This window comes from Ambystoma mexicanum, chromosome 6q (assembly GCF_040938575.1).
Source record: "Ambystoma mexicanum isolate Mex_15411 chromosome 6q, UKY_AmexF1_1, whole genome shotgun sequence".
In the NCBI taxonomy this organism is placed as follows: Eukaryota; Metazoa; Chordata; class Amphibia; order Caudata; family Ambystomatidae; genus Ambystoma; species Ambystoma mexicanum.
This window is the reverse complement of record NC_090937.1, coordinates 730,322,105-730,337,966: the sequence shown is the minus strand read 5'-3', so window position 1 is coordinate 730,337,966 and position 15,862 is coordinate 730,322,105. Positions and strand designations below refer to the sequence as shown.

Below are 15,862 nucleotides of genomic sequence, written 5' to 3'. Positions count from 1 at the left end.
ATGTTCCAATCTGGCTTTAGACCAGGCTGGGGCACTGAGACTGTGCTGGTCTCAGTGCTCGATGAACTGAGGCTTATTGCTGATCAGGGTGGAGTGGGGGCCTTGATTCTTTTGAATCCCTCGACCGCTTTTGATACGGTCGACCACGCCATACTGATCAGTCGGCTGTCAGCTGCTGGCATGTCGGGTGCTGTTCCCTCATGGTTTCGCTCTTGTCTGACCGGTCTCAGCAACTGTTACTTCAACCTTTTCTGTCTGCAGTTGTGGCTCTGCTGTGCCCTGTTCCCCATATGCTTCAACATCTACATTCAGCCTCTGATTGCTCGAATCCGATCCCCACGGCTTTGGATGCTTCTCGTATGCTGATGACACACAGATCTGAGTCCGGCTTGACTTACTCCATCCGTCTAATGCCAATCAGCTACGAGACTGCCTTTCTGCCGTGGGATTCTGGATGAGTGAAAACTGGCTAAAACTCAACGGAGATAAGACAGAGGTGTTGATTGTGGGAGTCAATACTGTTCCTTTACTCTGGGCACCGGCCCTGTGGCCATCTGCGTTGGGTACTTTCCCGGTGGCAGTTTCTACTGTTAAAAATCTGGATGGTAAAATTTCGGCTTCCCTTTCCATGGTTCTCAGATCGGTTTGGTCTGCCAGGCTGCTCACTTCCAACTTAAAATACTTAGGAAGGTTTTGCCTCATATTCCGCCTCATCTGCGTGTCCCACTAGTTTCTGCCCTGGTTGTCAGCAGGATTGACTAGTGCAATTCCCTATATCTGGCTCTGCCAGATTATCTAATCCATTGTTTGCATGTGCTACAAAATTCTGCTGCTCGCCTTGCTACTGGTACCCCATACCCGGAGCATATTGCACCTGTCCTTCGGTCTCTCCACTGGCTTCCAGTGGCGAAGCATGTGTCTTTGAAATCCCTTTGCCTAGTGCATAGGGCTTCCTATGCTACTGGTCTGGCATATTTGCAGTTGAAATTTCGACCCCATATTCCGGCTCGTACACTATGTTCGGCTGACCGCTCCCTTCTGACTATCCCTAGAGTCCAGCGTGCAAGAATGGGAGGCTGCTCTTTCTCGGTTAGAGTTGCCATGTTGTGAAATGCCCTGCCGATTGCCCTTTGGTCCTGTCCGATTTACATGCTTTTTAGGAAAGATTTAAAAACTCTTTTAGCTTCCTCTTTATTTTGCTCTGCTTAATTTAGCTTCAGTCTTAGCGCCAGGTTGGCTTTTTTGGTGTTGGTCGTGCTGTTGGTACAAAACATTTGAACATAACCTAACTGTAATCCCATATGTTCCTGGGTCTACCCTAATCACCTTCGCCAGTGTCTCTATAGCCATCGCAAATAACAATGGCAATAGATGGCAGCCCTGTTGAGTGCCACTTCTAATTGTGATTGCATTCGAATGATGCCCATTAATCTGCTATTTCATAGAGGGAATCTGTAAATTAGCTAATATAATTTGTGTAAAGATCGTCCCACATCCGAACCCCTCCAAAGTGAGCCTCAGAAACCCCAATACAAGCTATCAAACTCTCTGGTGGCGTCCAATGCCAGCATGGAGAACCACTAGTCAGTCCTACGCCCCCATATTGCCACATTCACCACCCTCCAAATGTTGTCTTGCGTATACCTTTCCATGATAAATCCTGCTTGGTAAGAGTGTATCATTTTTGGCAGCACGCCTATGAGACGCTGAGACAGGACCTTTGCATAACGTTTGGTGTCTCCATTAAGCAAAGAGATAAGCTGATAGCTCGAGCATTCGGTCAGGTCCTTTCCAGGTTTCAACACTAAAGTACTTGTGGAGGGACCCATGTCCCCGGAGAGGATCCCTGTGTCCCTCACCTGGTTAAACAGCTTGGTTAGAGGACCAATTAAGTTATTTCAGAATGCTTTGTAACATATGTTGCAAAACCCATCCGGCCCTGGAGCCTTATCCCCAGTGAGAGACTGAATTGCTTGTCCCACCTCCACCTCTGTAAACGGGACCTCTAATAGCAATCTGTCTTCCTCTGTTATGCGCGGGGTAAGCCAAATTTTCGCAAAAAGGCTTGCTGGTCTCTTCGTCTAGGTTCTCCCTTTTAAGGATCTTGGTATAAAAAGCTTGTATAATCTCAATTTTCCCTGCCTCCCCCCCGTTTGAGGTGCCCTGCTGGGTTTTTCAGTAGGCTGATATCATTTTTGGCCCTTTGTTTCCACAGTTTTACTGCTAAGAATCAATTGGCTTCCTCCCCTCTCAAGTAGTATGTTTGTTTAGTTGGATGAGGAGTTGCGCCGATTTATCTGACAATTGCGCTTCCAATTTCGCCCTAGCTTTCATTAGGGCTCGCCAGCCTTTCTGGGATCCCCAGGTTTTATGAATATCCTCAACCTCTTTCCACTCCCTTTCCAACCCCACCCTCAGAAGCTCTTTTTCCCGCAAGAAGGCTGCAGTGCGTGAGATAAACTCCCCTCTCATAACTGCTTTGCTAGCATCCCAAATAATACCCCAATCCACCCCTCCTGTGTTGTTCACTCGTAAGTAGTTTCTCATAGTTGTTTTCATGTGGGCTCTCAGAGGTAAGTCTCTTAATATCAGGTAATACAACCGCCAAGATCTATCGATCTCCACAATTGATTCCGGAGGTACAGCTCCTCCAATCCAGTTACTTGGGCTATAAAAGGCGTCGGAGACTAGCATCATGTCGATGTGGGAAACACCTTGATGTGCCGCAGAGTAATGTGTATATGCCCGGGTCTGGGGGTGAAAGAATCACCATATTTCAATAAGATGCAGTTTCCTAAGAAAGCAAGCCAGTGCCCGTCTATGTCTATCATCGTTAGGGGTGGGTGGAAGAGTCTTATCCATGGATGGATCCATTACACAATTAAAATCCCCCCATATTAACACCTTACCCACAGACCACCCTGCTAACTTACGCAGCAGATTTGCTATAAAATGGGCCTGTTTTTCATTATGTGCATATAGCGTCTCTAATGTGACTAATTGACCCATCAGTTGCCCCCCCAGACCAAATACTGTCCCTCTTACTGAAGCCTATGTCCCTAGCAATCAAAATCGCTACACCCCTTTTTAAGTGCCACTGGACACGAAAAACGGTTTAGGAAATGACTTACGCCAAAAACGCGATTCATCCCTGAGAAGCAAGTGTGTCTCCTGTAGGCAGACGATCGAGGTGCGGCGCTCAACTAGGCGCCTCTCATAATGGAGACCCTCTTGATCGGCGAATTGCAGCGCTGTACATTCAGAGCGATCAATTGGAGCTCGGCCATTACCCGATCCCCAATCTACACTTCCAATGTAAACCCCACTGAAGCCCCACTCCCTGAAAGTGAAAGGAACTCCTATATACCATTTTAACTTCTTTGAAAGGAAAGCCACCCCCCCCACCGACAACACCCAAAAAATCTTCAAACCCCCCCCACCCCCCGTAACAGATCTCATGTCCATCCACCATTCTCTAACAGTGCCTGGGGTGAATGAGACTCTTTTCCAGTATCCCCACCGCTCCCACCACCTCCCCCCAAAAAGAACCCTTGGTTTCAATTAATCTTCCCAATGTCAGTTGCTTTCCAATGCCCTTACATTAGGGCCCTGCCTGGCTTGTCCAATATAGTTAGCAAATTGATATGCTGAGATAAACCATCTACCCTCTTTACCATGGATCACTGTTACCCATCTCTGATGAGGTGGGTGCCAAACTTCGGCCTCCCCTACTCCTCCCTTTCAGAGGCGGGCACACTGTCTTCCATCTTGCTCTCTTAGGCAGTAGAGTGGTTTTCACATTGTTGTCCTGGTCCACTTCTGGGTCCGTAGGATGTCGCTCCCCTCCATCATTCTTAGGCCTCTTCTTCCTTGGAGATGGTATATTGTTGGCCCTGCCATTCAAAGGGCAAGTCACACGGGAATGTCAATCTATAATGTATATCATTGAACTTGAGCCATCCCGTGACCATTCACAACCATTCCTGGCCGAGCAGCGTCATCTGCGACAGATCCTGGAAGAGGGTCAACAGGACTCCCTGAACCGCGCTGGTTCTTGACTGCGGGCCGCCCTCATAAATTCCTCCTTCAATTGGAACAGGTGGACTCTGTTCAGGACATCAGGGGCTAAGTTTCTGCTAGTTTGATACAAGGAGTAGACATGGTGGGTGCGGCCCAGAACAATATCACGCTCAACCGATTCATTCAGAAGGTGTTGGAAAAATGCTGTTACATATTACTGCAGTTCCGCATCTGGTACCGACTTAGGGATCTCACGGATACATATATTATTCCGCTGGGATCTATTTTCAGCATCCTCTTGTTTGTTAAGAACCTGTTTCATTTGCTGCTCCAAGGTACCCACTTGTTGCGCCAATTCATTGTGGTCATGCCCTTGCTCGCATATCGTCATCTCTACTTTGTCCACTTTCTTCTCCACTGCAAGGACATTCTTATTAAAGTCAGAGATGGCTTTGGTGAGGTTGGCAGCGCGGTCCTTAATTTCCTTCGTAAGCTGCATCAGCATTGCCATCACATCAGACCTTGTTGGGGGGTCCTCTAGCTCTGGCTTGGAGAGCTGTGGACAGTATCTGAGCATCCGTCAGCTGCTGCGGGCGCTTCTGTGCATCTGATCCCTGCATTAGTGCCTTTAAATCCCCTGACAAGGGCCCTTTCTGTTTTGTCACTTGTTTCACCATAGTAGTCTCCGATGGCGCCACCATTTCAGGAGAAGGCTCACCTCTGTCCCAACTATTGGGGTCACTGCTATGCTTCTGCTGCTTGGGACGTTCGCTCTTACACTGTGGTCTGTCCAACTAGGCTCTCTCCCGAGCTGTCACAAGCAAGGGGTGAAGCCTTGGTATAAGCCAGGATTCTCCAAGTAGGCTTCCCGGTGGACTTCGCGGCCGCTGCCCCCTCTGCTCCACACCATGCCTGTCTGTAATTTACTGGCACCGCCCACCTCTGGCAGATTTGGGATCAGTCCATCAATGTGTGGCCCACCTCGAGCCCCCAAGGTCCTTGTGGTCGCAAAGGGGGACTATACAGTACTATAAGTGATTGCGTAACCCTGTCACCATCAGTTGGGGTTCATTCCCACCACAGGCTTCATTTCCAGCAATTCGCATTAGGCTTCCATGTGTGTAGTTCAGATTCACTGTCCGGAGTGCTCCCAATCTGCCTCCGGGTGCTTCAGGAGGCGCCTCAAAGTCCTTAGTTAAATGGGCTAACTCATATGCCCTTCCTACACCCTGCCTCCCTCCCATTAGGCCCTTATTGGAGTTGTGTGCTCCATGTTTGCATTAGGCAGGGGTGCAATGTCGAAACTCTCTGTCAGGCACGGCAGCTAAAACTCATTGGAGCCACACGTTTCCGTCCTTGCACTGCATCACACTGCCATGAGCTGCCACCAGCGCTCTAGTTACTCGCAGCTGCTAGCTCCAGGTGTTCTGCAGGAGCCGGCAGAGACCAGCCGCACCAACTCTGTTCTGCCGCGTGGCTGCCAACATCAAGGCACAGGCAATTCGCTGGCGGAACAGAAATTCACCACTGCAGGCTTCGGGTGCTCCATAAGAGCTGCGTGAGCCCAGCCGCTCAATTTGCACTCCGGCGGGTGGTAGCTACAGCCATCTTCATCAGAGCCAGCGCATCCAGGACTCCACTTCCTCTCCACTCCGAGGCAGCCGAGTCACGCTGTGCCACGGTACGCACTGCTCGCCTACTTCATTTCAGGCTGTAACCCTGCCAACAATCCCTCTTCACAGGGCAATCACCATGCCGGCTGCACCAAGCCGGGCGATGGCCTCAGCCGCCATTTTAGGAGGATGAGCAGTCTTCGTTTCGTAGGGCGTAACAGGCTACTTCATGGGCATAAACCTCTCAAATGTACAGGGGGTCACCTGTGCAGCATCCTGCATCCCACCCCTGATCTTTGGGATGACCTTCACATCGCCAGGGGAGGATAAGGGGCTCCGGAACGGGCTCAGACCCTGGGGCTCAAAGAAAGGAGAGGCATCTGAAGGCGTCTCCGGCTAGCCACGCCCCAAGCGTGTTCCAAAATTACTATTTTGTGTTTAAAAAGTATTCGCATTTAGGTATCCAGAAACAGGCATTACATTGTTTCTATATAGTGCTCTGTGATCACATCTAAGTATTCATAAGAAAACAAGTTGCACCATTTCTATATTGCCCCTACTGTATTTTCATTAAAGTACACATAACAAGGTACATTGCATTATCCCATCTGCGGCAACAAGGAATGAAGAGACTGACCAAGTGGTGCCATTGCGGTTGCTATAGACTTTTATTAAATAATAAACCAAACCTATCAAACCTATCTATCTATCCCTAACTTGGAGAGGATTTCCCTACCTAAACTAAAGAAACTTGGGTGCTCGTCAGGAAGCCTGTGCGAGCCAACACAAAAAGACACCATCCCGGTAACAAAGGGCCCTACTCTATCTCTGTCACTACAATAAAACACCATAAAGTCCAACCACTGTTCGTAATCCAGGAGAATGGCTCCTTTCTCCTGGATGTAAAGCATCCACACGCCTCTCAGATTGTGCAAAGCAAAAAGTTCTACAAAAGTTTGGATTCTCTGTGACTCAACATTAAATGAACAGTCTCAAGGTTCTCGTGGGGCTAGGAGAATTACTTCCTTCTCCTAGCTAGTTCCCCAATGTCTTGCACAGTTCTGAACAAGGTTTTGGACTCTCTTAGGGAGGCTTTCACAACCACTAGGTTTTGTACAATTCTGGATCTGCCCCCACTGTGACGAAGCTGTTCCTGGAGTCCTTCACGACATTCCAGCACCACACATTTGTGGAACTGGCCTGGGAGCTGTATTACAAAATTTCTGAATGGTTTACAGTCTTGCAACATCTGCGCCCCTTCCCGGACTTTTAAGTGTTCCTGTTACCTTCTTGCAGGGAACTTTTCACCGATTTAGCCAGGGGTCTCGGGTCCACACTTCTTAGTTTAACTTCTTCCTTCAGTAGTCCTACGCATTTAGCATCTCTCCGCCGTGAGTTAGTGTGAACCACCTCAGAGTAGCTGTCAGACCCCTTGGTACCACTGTGACCGGTTAAGCCTCCTCCACAGTCTCTCGCTCTCTCCTAATTGTCACCTATGCGGCTCTGCTTTTCTAGGCACCGTTGTCAGACCGCACGGTCCACCCACTACAGGTCGTGCCACCACCTCTCAGTCACTGCAGGTTTATCATGCTGGTTCCCAACTGACTCAAGACACTTCTCGGGCATCCGCTATTCCTTTTCTCATCGTTGCAGACAAGCCTGGCTGCACTCTCTCCAAGCCCTGCCCCCCATTTCCAGGCTCTGATGCGAGCAGATGGTGAAAAAAGGGCAACAAGATTAAGAGAATGAGATGAGGGAGGAGCAGCTGCTAAGATCATAATGGAGCAGCGGGGGGGGGGGGCAAAGGCGGGAGGCAGGGGAGTGTGAAAAGGGGTTGGTTAAAAACAAATGTTCTGGAGATGCCATCAAGTTGGAGGAGGAGCAGCACACAAGGGAGGTCCCAAAAGCCTGCAGAAAGGGTCTGCCTGAGAACCCTAGGACCCAATGTGATCATAAGAGTGACGCCTGGTCCATACTCAGGGTGACCATAGGCACAAGCGGTGGTGGTGCCAGGTCTTGCCAAAGCAGAGCTCGATGGAAATCATGGAGGACAAGAAATGCATCCCACCATCCCATGAAAGAAGTGTGGGGCTCTTAAAACATAGAAAACTGAGTGACTTTTCCCACCAGGGAGGTGGAGTTAAAGAGAGGGAAGCACTGTGGACCATGGTCCTAAAAAAAAAAAAAGCCTGACTTCTTCTGTGTCTCGATTTTAGAATCCCACCACGTGACGTCAGCTGAACATAATCCTTCCTTCACGTTTGTTGAAAAAAAAGCCCTGAACATATAATTTGTTTTTTTTAGTTTTCTGTTGATCCCTCACTTACAGAAAGCAAAAATAAAATGCAGGAGGGTGTAGAGCATGAGATGGTCTCCCATTTCCAGTAGGAAAGTGGGCTTCTCGAAAAAGGTCTATTGATGCATATAGCATCAAAAAAGGGAATGGAAAATCACCTTGGTAATTTGAGTTTCAAGAAGCAACTTTACCATTCTCTGACTGAAATTAACATATTTATTTTCCTGCCATCTTGATGCAGACTCAGAGGCAACTAGTGGCATGCTGCAAGTTAAATATGCAAAAATAATGATTCAAAAAATATAATGACTACAGTGATGGAGGTTTGGCACAGGTCCAATGTTGCTCTTAGAGGAAGTGGATTAAGTGTATTAAATAGGAACTTGAAGTATATTGTACCAGCCATTCATACTGTAATAATGTTAACTGAAACACACTTGTTACACTAGCTACTTTTTCTGTGACTTAAGTCTATGTTACAGAAATACCCTTAGCTAACTTGTCTAATTAAATCCCTTGAATTCAAATCCTGATGAGGCCAAGTAATCTGTTGAACAGAGTCCAACAGATTACTTATCCTCAGAGTTGTGCGCATTACCCCATATTTAAGTCTCATCGCACAGCAGAGATGAATCACAATGTCACTGCAGGCATGCAGTTAAATGCACGAGAAAACAGGATCCAACCTGCTTTCTATGCTGTAAGCTTAAGGTCATGAAATGTCCCCACATGTTGCAGGAATCTTGCATGGGAATTCCACTGTGGGATATGCATACCACGTATGACCTCTGGCAGTGCCCTCAGTGGAATGGGTGTATGTAGAGGGAAAACATGACAGATATACCCATTAGAAAAGTGTGTGGGTGTAACGGTTGCATTAGTGATCTGTCTCAGTAACACAGATCTATCTCAACCGGATGTGTATAAATAAGATGGATTCTTACTGCTTCTTTTCCATCCAATGCTTCCATCCATTTTTTCCGGTCTTCTTCTGAAAAGGCTTGCATGGTAATAAGTATACCTGGCCTGCAGAACACAGGGGAAAAAGCAAATAGTGTATTCATTATTTTGAGTATACATATTTATCTTGATTTAGCTGCCTGGGCACCATTTGGGTGCGCACACGAAAAGTAAAGTCTATCCAGCCTTTTCTTTACACACGGCCGAAAGGAGACCTTATCTCTACTTACCAAGGCACAGGTATTTTATCCAGTTACTAAACACTGTACAAGAATATATTCCACAAACTCCAAAATTAGTGAACTGTAACCTCGTGGTAAAGAAGCCAGAGATTGTGCTACGCTCGAGTGAACTGCCTTATCCCTTACTAAAAACATGGGGAAGGGAGGCCAACGGCCTGAAAACCCGACATATCATTTTGAACACTTCTCTCTTTTTCATAACATTATTCCCCACACTATTTGTATTTAGAGGTAAGGATTGGCAATAGTTTTTCTTAGTATAGGCCCTTTTATTTTGGCAAGGACTGCGTTATTATTTGATGGCGGTAGCTTGCTCCCATCTGTAGATTTAGGTTTAGATGGGCGTTTATCATACTGTTTTTGAAGTTCAATAAACACCCTTGAACTGTGGTGGGGGGTTGACTTGAATTGAGTGCTGAACCCCGCTCTTTATAGATCTGACTCCAGATAGGACAGGCCGTCTCCTGCCTCAGTGGCTTGTCATGCTACTCCAACAGACCTTTTGTTGGTGGACATATGGCAGGAACTCCATGCAGACAGGCGGGGTTATTCGTATTACTCTGCCCCTTATAATGTTTACACCAGAATTGACCACATGTTTGTGGGGATTGAGCACTTGGGTGCTTTCACAGAGGCAGCGTATGCAGGTCTGTCTATTTCAGACAATTCCTGGCTCATAGTAAGCTTGAATTGGCGAGGACCTAGTTCCCCAGTTCCCACTTGGCATATGCAGGAAAAGCTCCTCCAGGGTGATGTGTTAAGGGATCACATGGGCGACTTCCTCGCCAACTTCTTGCAGAATAAGGTTGGAAGTGCAGAGTCTGGGAAGCATTTAAAATAGTTACTAGCGGGGAGGTTATAGCTGGGGTGGGTGGTATTCGAAGATCGCTGCGTGAAGACCTTGGGAGGTTGGAAGACCAGATCCAAGCGATACATGGTTTTAAGATCCTGGACCCTGCAGCTGAGGCAGAGCTCTTTAGATCCGCACTCAGTGCACTGAAGCATGGGAGAGACTTAAACGGTTTGATTATGGGGTGTACATGAAACATTAGCATGGGGAGGGGGACAAGAGAGGGTGGTTGCTGGCGTGGCTGTGCAAAAAGAGTACCCTAGAAGGGCAATTACGAGGATACATGACAAGTGCAGAGCCACTTGGCGCTCACAGGTGGAGATAAATGGTCCACTCAATACCTTCTGCAGGATGTTGTACAGTCACAAGTCTGTTGACCCCAGTGAATTGGACTCAGCACTTTCCCTGATTAAGTTACAGCAGCTGACAGCGGAACAGGTCGCTATGTTCGTGCTTCTATTGACTGAGGAGGAAATGGAAGGGGCGATTATGTCCCTGGTGACAGTAAAGACTCTGGGGGGAGAGACGGGTTCCGTTCTGACTTCAATAAAGAATTTTGAGCTACGCTGACCACGGTTTTGCTCCATCTCTATAATGAGGTGAACGACATGGGCCGCCTTCCACACAGCATGCGCGAGACGGTTATAGTCCCCATATTGAAATCTGGAAAGCAGACAGATTTATGTGAATGATATCAGCCTTTGGTGATGCCAAATAAGGATGTAAAAATTCTTACGGCACTACTGGGCAGATACTTCAAACGGGTCATTGGCACTTTCATTCATGGGGATCAGACTGGTTTTGTCCCTGGCCGCAGCACTCTATGAATCTCTGTCGCTTGCAGCATAGCATTGACCAGACTAGTTTGCTGAATGCCCTGTATGTGGTAGCATCTTTGGACGCCATTAAAGCATCCGATTCAGGTTACAGGGAATGGATGTGTGTGGCATTACATGGATTTGGAATTGGCAAGGGCTTTATTCGGTGGGTCAAATTGCTGTATTTTGCATCCGTGGCACAGTTTAGGCCGGGCAGGCAGATGTCAGAGATTTGTGACACACACAGAGGTACCAGGCAGGGCTGGTCACTATCGCCTATGCTTTACATACTGACTCTGGAGCCACTGGTGGTCTTTCTTAGAAGCAAGTTTTCAGACGCAGGGCTTAAGGTTGGGGAGTCTACACACGTTATCTCCCTCTACACTGAGGATATCCTCCTGTACCTGTGTGAGCCTCAACATAATTTGCCTATGTTTTTGGAGGCTCTAGACAATTTTGCAAGGGTATCTAGTATCTCCTTTAACAGACGAACGTCATGCCTTTTTCCCTTGGCAGGACCGCGTCACTATGACCCCAGGGACTTGCCGGGCCTAGGGTTACTCTGGAGGGCATGCACACTAAGAACACGGTCAGGGCGGTGGACGGGGAGGAGCGGTACATGAAGTTCTGGAGTAGGCTGGCCTGGTCATTAATGGGGCAAGTGGCACTTGTTAAAATGGTGGTGCTCCCACGGCCACTATACTCATTCGCCAATGTGCACTGTTTTATTGTGGCTGGGTTTTTCTGGCACTTGGACTGCATGATTAGGGACTTCTTATGGGGACGGGGCAGACACAAGATAGCCAGGACCACACTCTCTGTATGACATTCGAGGACGGGGGTGCAGTTATAGTGGTTAGAGCGGACGCCAGGAGATGGTACGGGGTGGGACTCACTTCATAGGGAGATATGTACAAGGGAGGGGCGGGGCGTTTAAGCATTGCTATGATCTTGCACAGATGGAGGGGCTCGGCAAGGGTACATTTTTGCTATATGCTAGGCTTGTTAAGATTGCTAAGTGTAAATTGCCTGACTGGCCTGGGGAAACCGGGGCCTACTGAGCTGCAGTCCTTATTGTATGAACTGGAGGATGGTTGGAGGCTGGTGTCTAGGCTGCATGGATCCTTGCTGCATGCGGCATGTGAGGGGCACAAAATTGAGATTACAACGGGAAACTGATTTGGGCCAGGTGCTGAGTGACGCACAGTGGGACAATGCATTGAGCTTTGTTAAGGTCTCTCGCAATGCCCGATTTCGTCTCATCTAGCTCAACGTACTGCACTGAACATATATGATATGATATGATATATTATTTATATCGCGCTTGTACACAAGTGTTTCAGAGCGCGACCAGGGAGGGGAACAAGGGAGAACAAAAACAGCGATCTCACTAGGCCCAGTGACATCGAGAACGTACAAGTGCATGGAAAAGGGGGAAAGTGCATGGAATGGGGAGAAGTGGAAAGAGCGGAACGGAGGAGAGAGAAGAATAAATAATAAGTAAAATAAAGGTGATGGACAGTGATAGTGCAGCCAGCAAGTGGCAAGTGCTAGATTAGTCAGATAAGATATATATGATAAGTGCAGAAGAAAAGAGGGAGGGGGCGCTGTATGGGTACAGATACAGACCCCAGTGCAAAGGGGTGGCCCGGAGGCAGTGCAAGAAGGTGGTAGGGTGAGCAGGTACCTGGGCCCGAAGGACAGAGGGAGGTCAGGTGCATGGTGCCGAGACAGAAAACAGATCAGCAGGGGAGAAGAGGGGCAAAGGCAGATTCAAAGAGGAAGCTCTTGAGGTGCTTCCGGAACCAGAGATGGTTCTTCTCAAGTTTCAAGGTGGCCAGGAGGCTGTTCCAAAGGGAGGCCCCAGCCGAAGACAGATCTGCCCCCAGCTCGTTCTTTTGAAAAACGACTGACCCTGAGGGAGTTTGAAGTAGAGGAGCGAAGGGCTCGAGAAGGGAGGGATAGAAGGGTATTTTGGACCCAGGCCCCAGAAAGCCTTGTGGACATTGCCGAGGGTTTTAAATTGAATCCTAGCATCCTCTGGGAGCCAATGAAGGGATGTCAGAGCTGGAGAAATACGATGCCAGGGCTTGAGGCCAAGGACAAGTCTTGCAGTCCTGTTCTGGATTAGTTGTAAAGGGCGGAGAGTGGAGGCAGGTAGATTTAGAAAAAGGCTGTTACAGTAATCCAACCTTGGGAGACAGTGAGCTTCTGAGGGAAGGAAAGGCAGAGTACCTCTAAGGAGGTGCAGTAAGAAGTTTGACTTTTTAGAGATGCCCGATAAGTGAGAGGAGAAGTAAAGTGTGGAGTGAAAGATGACCCTGAGATTCTTAGCCTCACAGATAGGGTTAGAAGGAGGGGCAAGGCAGGCCGGCCAGAGAGTGAGGGGAAAGGATGGTGAAGGTGTACCAATGAGGAGGATCTCAGTCTTATTGGCATTTAGGCAAAGATCATTGACAGCACACCAATTTGGAATGACAATTAGGCAATCAGAGATGAGGGAAGGAGAGGATGTGGCTGAAGGAAGCTGGAAAATGAGTTGGGTGTCATCAGCATAGCACTGGAAGTTTGAGCAGAAAATAGAAATGCAGTAGGCGAGAGTTGCCAGGTAGTGATTGAAAAGCCAGGGCGAGAGGTTAGACCCCTGGGGAACACCACAGGTAGAGAGGGAGATAGAAGATAGGAAGGACCCAAGTTGTACCTGGGAGGGCCCATCAGAAAGGAAAGAGGTCAGCCAGGCCAGAGCCTGATCAGTGATACCCAGGTTGACAGAGACACAATTGAGCAGGGTGGTATGGTTGACCGTGTCGAAAGCAGAGTAGAATGAGGACAGAGGGAATGTTAGAATCAAGGTCGGAGAGCAGGTCTTCACAGATGTTCAGGAGAGCAGTTTCCGTGGTTCTGGCAGCTCTGAAACCAGATTGGTGGTCATGGAGTGAGCCAACAGAGTTGGAATGAAGGTTAAGCTGAGAGATGGACAGCTTTTCTAGGAGTTTACCCAAAAAGGGAGTAAGGGAGATTGGGCGATAGTTAGCCAGACAGGAGGGATCAGCTGTGGGTTTTTTGAGGAGAGGATTCACAAGGGAGTGCCTAAGAGGGGAGGGGAAAGATCCAGAGGCAAAGGAGAGGCTGCAGAAATCAGCAAGAGCTGGAGCGAGGGTATCAATGTGGTCCTTAATGGTTTCAGAGGAACATGGATGGACCTGTTTTGATGAGGCTTTCATAGATCGGACTTGTCTAGCGACCTAATCAGGGGAGAAAGGAGGAAAGGAGGAGAAAGAGTGGGGGGGGGTAGCTGAGGGAGGGTCAGCAAGCCGAAAAAGAGAGGGGAGAGGAGGGGCGGTGGAGGAGAGGGTCCTGGATTTTGGAATTAAAATGAGAGGCAAGGGCATTGCAAAGAGCCTGGGAGGCGAGAGGCGGGGTGGGGACTGCGGCAGGGTTGGCCAGCTCCTTGCAGATTTTAAAGAGTTCGGCCAAGTTGTTTGATGTCGCAGAGACACAGGCTTGAATGTGGACTCTCTTCTTCGTGCGGACAGTGAGTCGATATTGCCTTTGGAGCAGGTGGCAGGCCAGTTTGTCACAGGATGAGCAAGAAGCCATCCATTTCCTCTCGGCCGCCCTACACTTACGTTTAAGTGTACCTAGGTCAGAGTCATACCAGGAATTACACTTGGCTTTGGGCTTCAGACGGATCCTCATGACAGGGGCAAGAGCATCAGGAGTAGTAGAAATAGAGGAGTAGAGTAGGGAGAGGGCTGTGTCAGGGTGTGAGTCAGCCTGGGGTGGGGGTGGGAGGAGAAGGTGGCAGCGAAAGCCTCGACTGACACACACACCATGGCCCGGATGTCCAAGAAGGTGGGTGGCAATATTGGGGTAGGCTTGGCTTGCGGGGAGGAGATGGAGAGGAGGCAGTGATCACTCCAGAAGAGAGGAGTGGTGAGGGGAGTAGAGAGGGGGATGCTGGAGGAGATGAAGACATCAAGTGTGGGACCGGCTGAGTGAGTTGGGCCGGAGGGGAGGATAGAGAGGGAGAGTAAGTCGCAGAGGTCGCCAAAGAGTGCAGATGAGGAGCAGTGAGAATCAAGATGGATTTTGAGGTCACCAAGGAGGAGGAGTTGAGTGGTTGAGGCCAGGATGGAGGCGGAGAGGTCGGCCCATTCTGAGAGAAAAGGGGTGATTTGACCAGGGGGCTGGTAGAGAGTAGCAACAGTAAGAGTGGCTAGGAGAGAGAGAGAGAGAGAGCCTGCAGACAAGGCATTCGAAAGAGGAGTAAGTCTGAGTGGGGATGATAGAGGAAGGAATACACTCAGGGAAGATCAGGGCTACACCCCCACCAGGCCGGTTGGATCTGGGGGCAGAGAGAATATATGACTCCCTGCACAGTGGGTAAACTTGATGTTAGGGTGAAGCATACCTGCCCCTGGTGCAATGGTGATGATGCTGATCTCATGCATATGTTCTGGAATTTCTTGAAGGTACAGACCTTCTGGTATCAGGTAGAGGTGGCTTGTGTGAGGGGGAGAGTTGGTGGGTTTCAGTAGTCCCCTCAGGAGTGTCTGCTGGGCGCTTATCCCAGGCTGGACAAGAAAGATACATGATCAAATGTATGGACTTGGCGTGTGTACTAGCTAAGCGAAGAATAACAATGGCATGGAAGCAGAAAGGGGGTCCAGAGTATAGTTTATGGCAGAGTGATCTCAGGGTATGAAGCAAAGCTGAAACCACAACTTGGTTTAGGGCCATGAACATGGGACTGCGAGAACCCACTGAGAGCACAGCAGCCTGGAAAGCACTCCTTGCAATGTTTGGCCCATCAGATGATCAGCCCCCATGAACACCTATGGCTCCTTTAGACGGACGTAAACCTTGCTACCTGCTTGATTGGCCCCTGCTTATTATAAGCCATGGGAGTCCACTATGTTTGCATTAGATTACTGACTAGCTTCTTCCTACCCACATATTCCCACCAATCTTTGACAATATAACACTGGATGCCTTATGTGTTTTATTTTCTAGTTTTTGTTCATGCTGTTTGTGCATTTGGACAACTAGATGAATGTATT

General features: G+C 48.6%; 1 protein-coding gene across 2 annotated transcripts in view; it reads right to left on the bottom strand.

The window, feature by feature from the left end:
* ARHGAP10 (Rho GTPase activating protein 10) overlaps positions 1 to 15,862 on the bottom strand; it is a 2,208,119-nt gene that overhangs the window by 1,145,506 nt on the left and 1,046,751 nt on the right. For both annotated transcript variants that reach the window (XM_069631250.1, XM_069631251.1), the window contains one exon: positions 8,874 to 8,955. In XM_069631250.1, the coding sequence (XP_069487351.1) occupies positions 8,874 to 8,955 (82 nt within the window). The remainder of the gene's footprint in view (positions 1 to 8,873; positions 8,956 to 15,862) is intronic.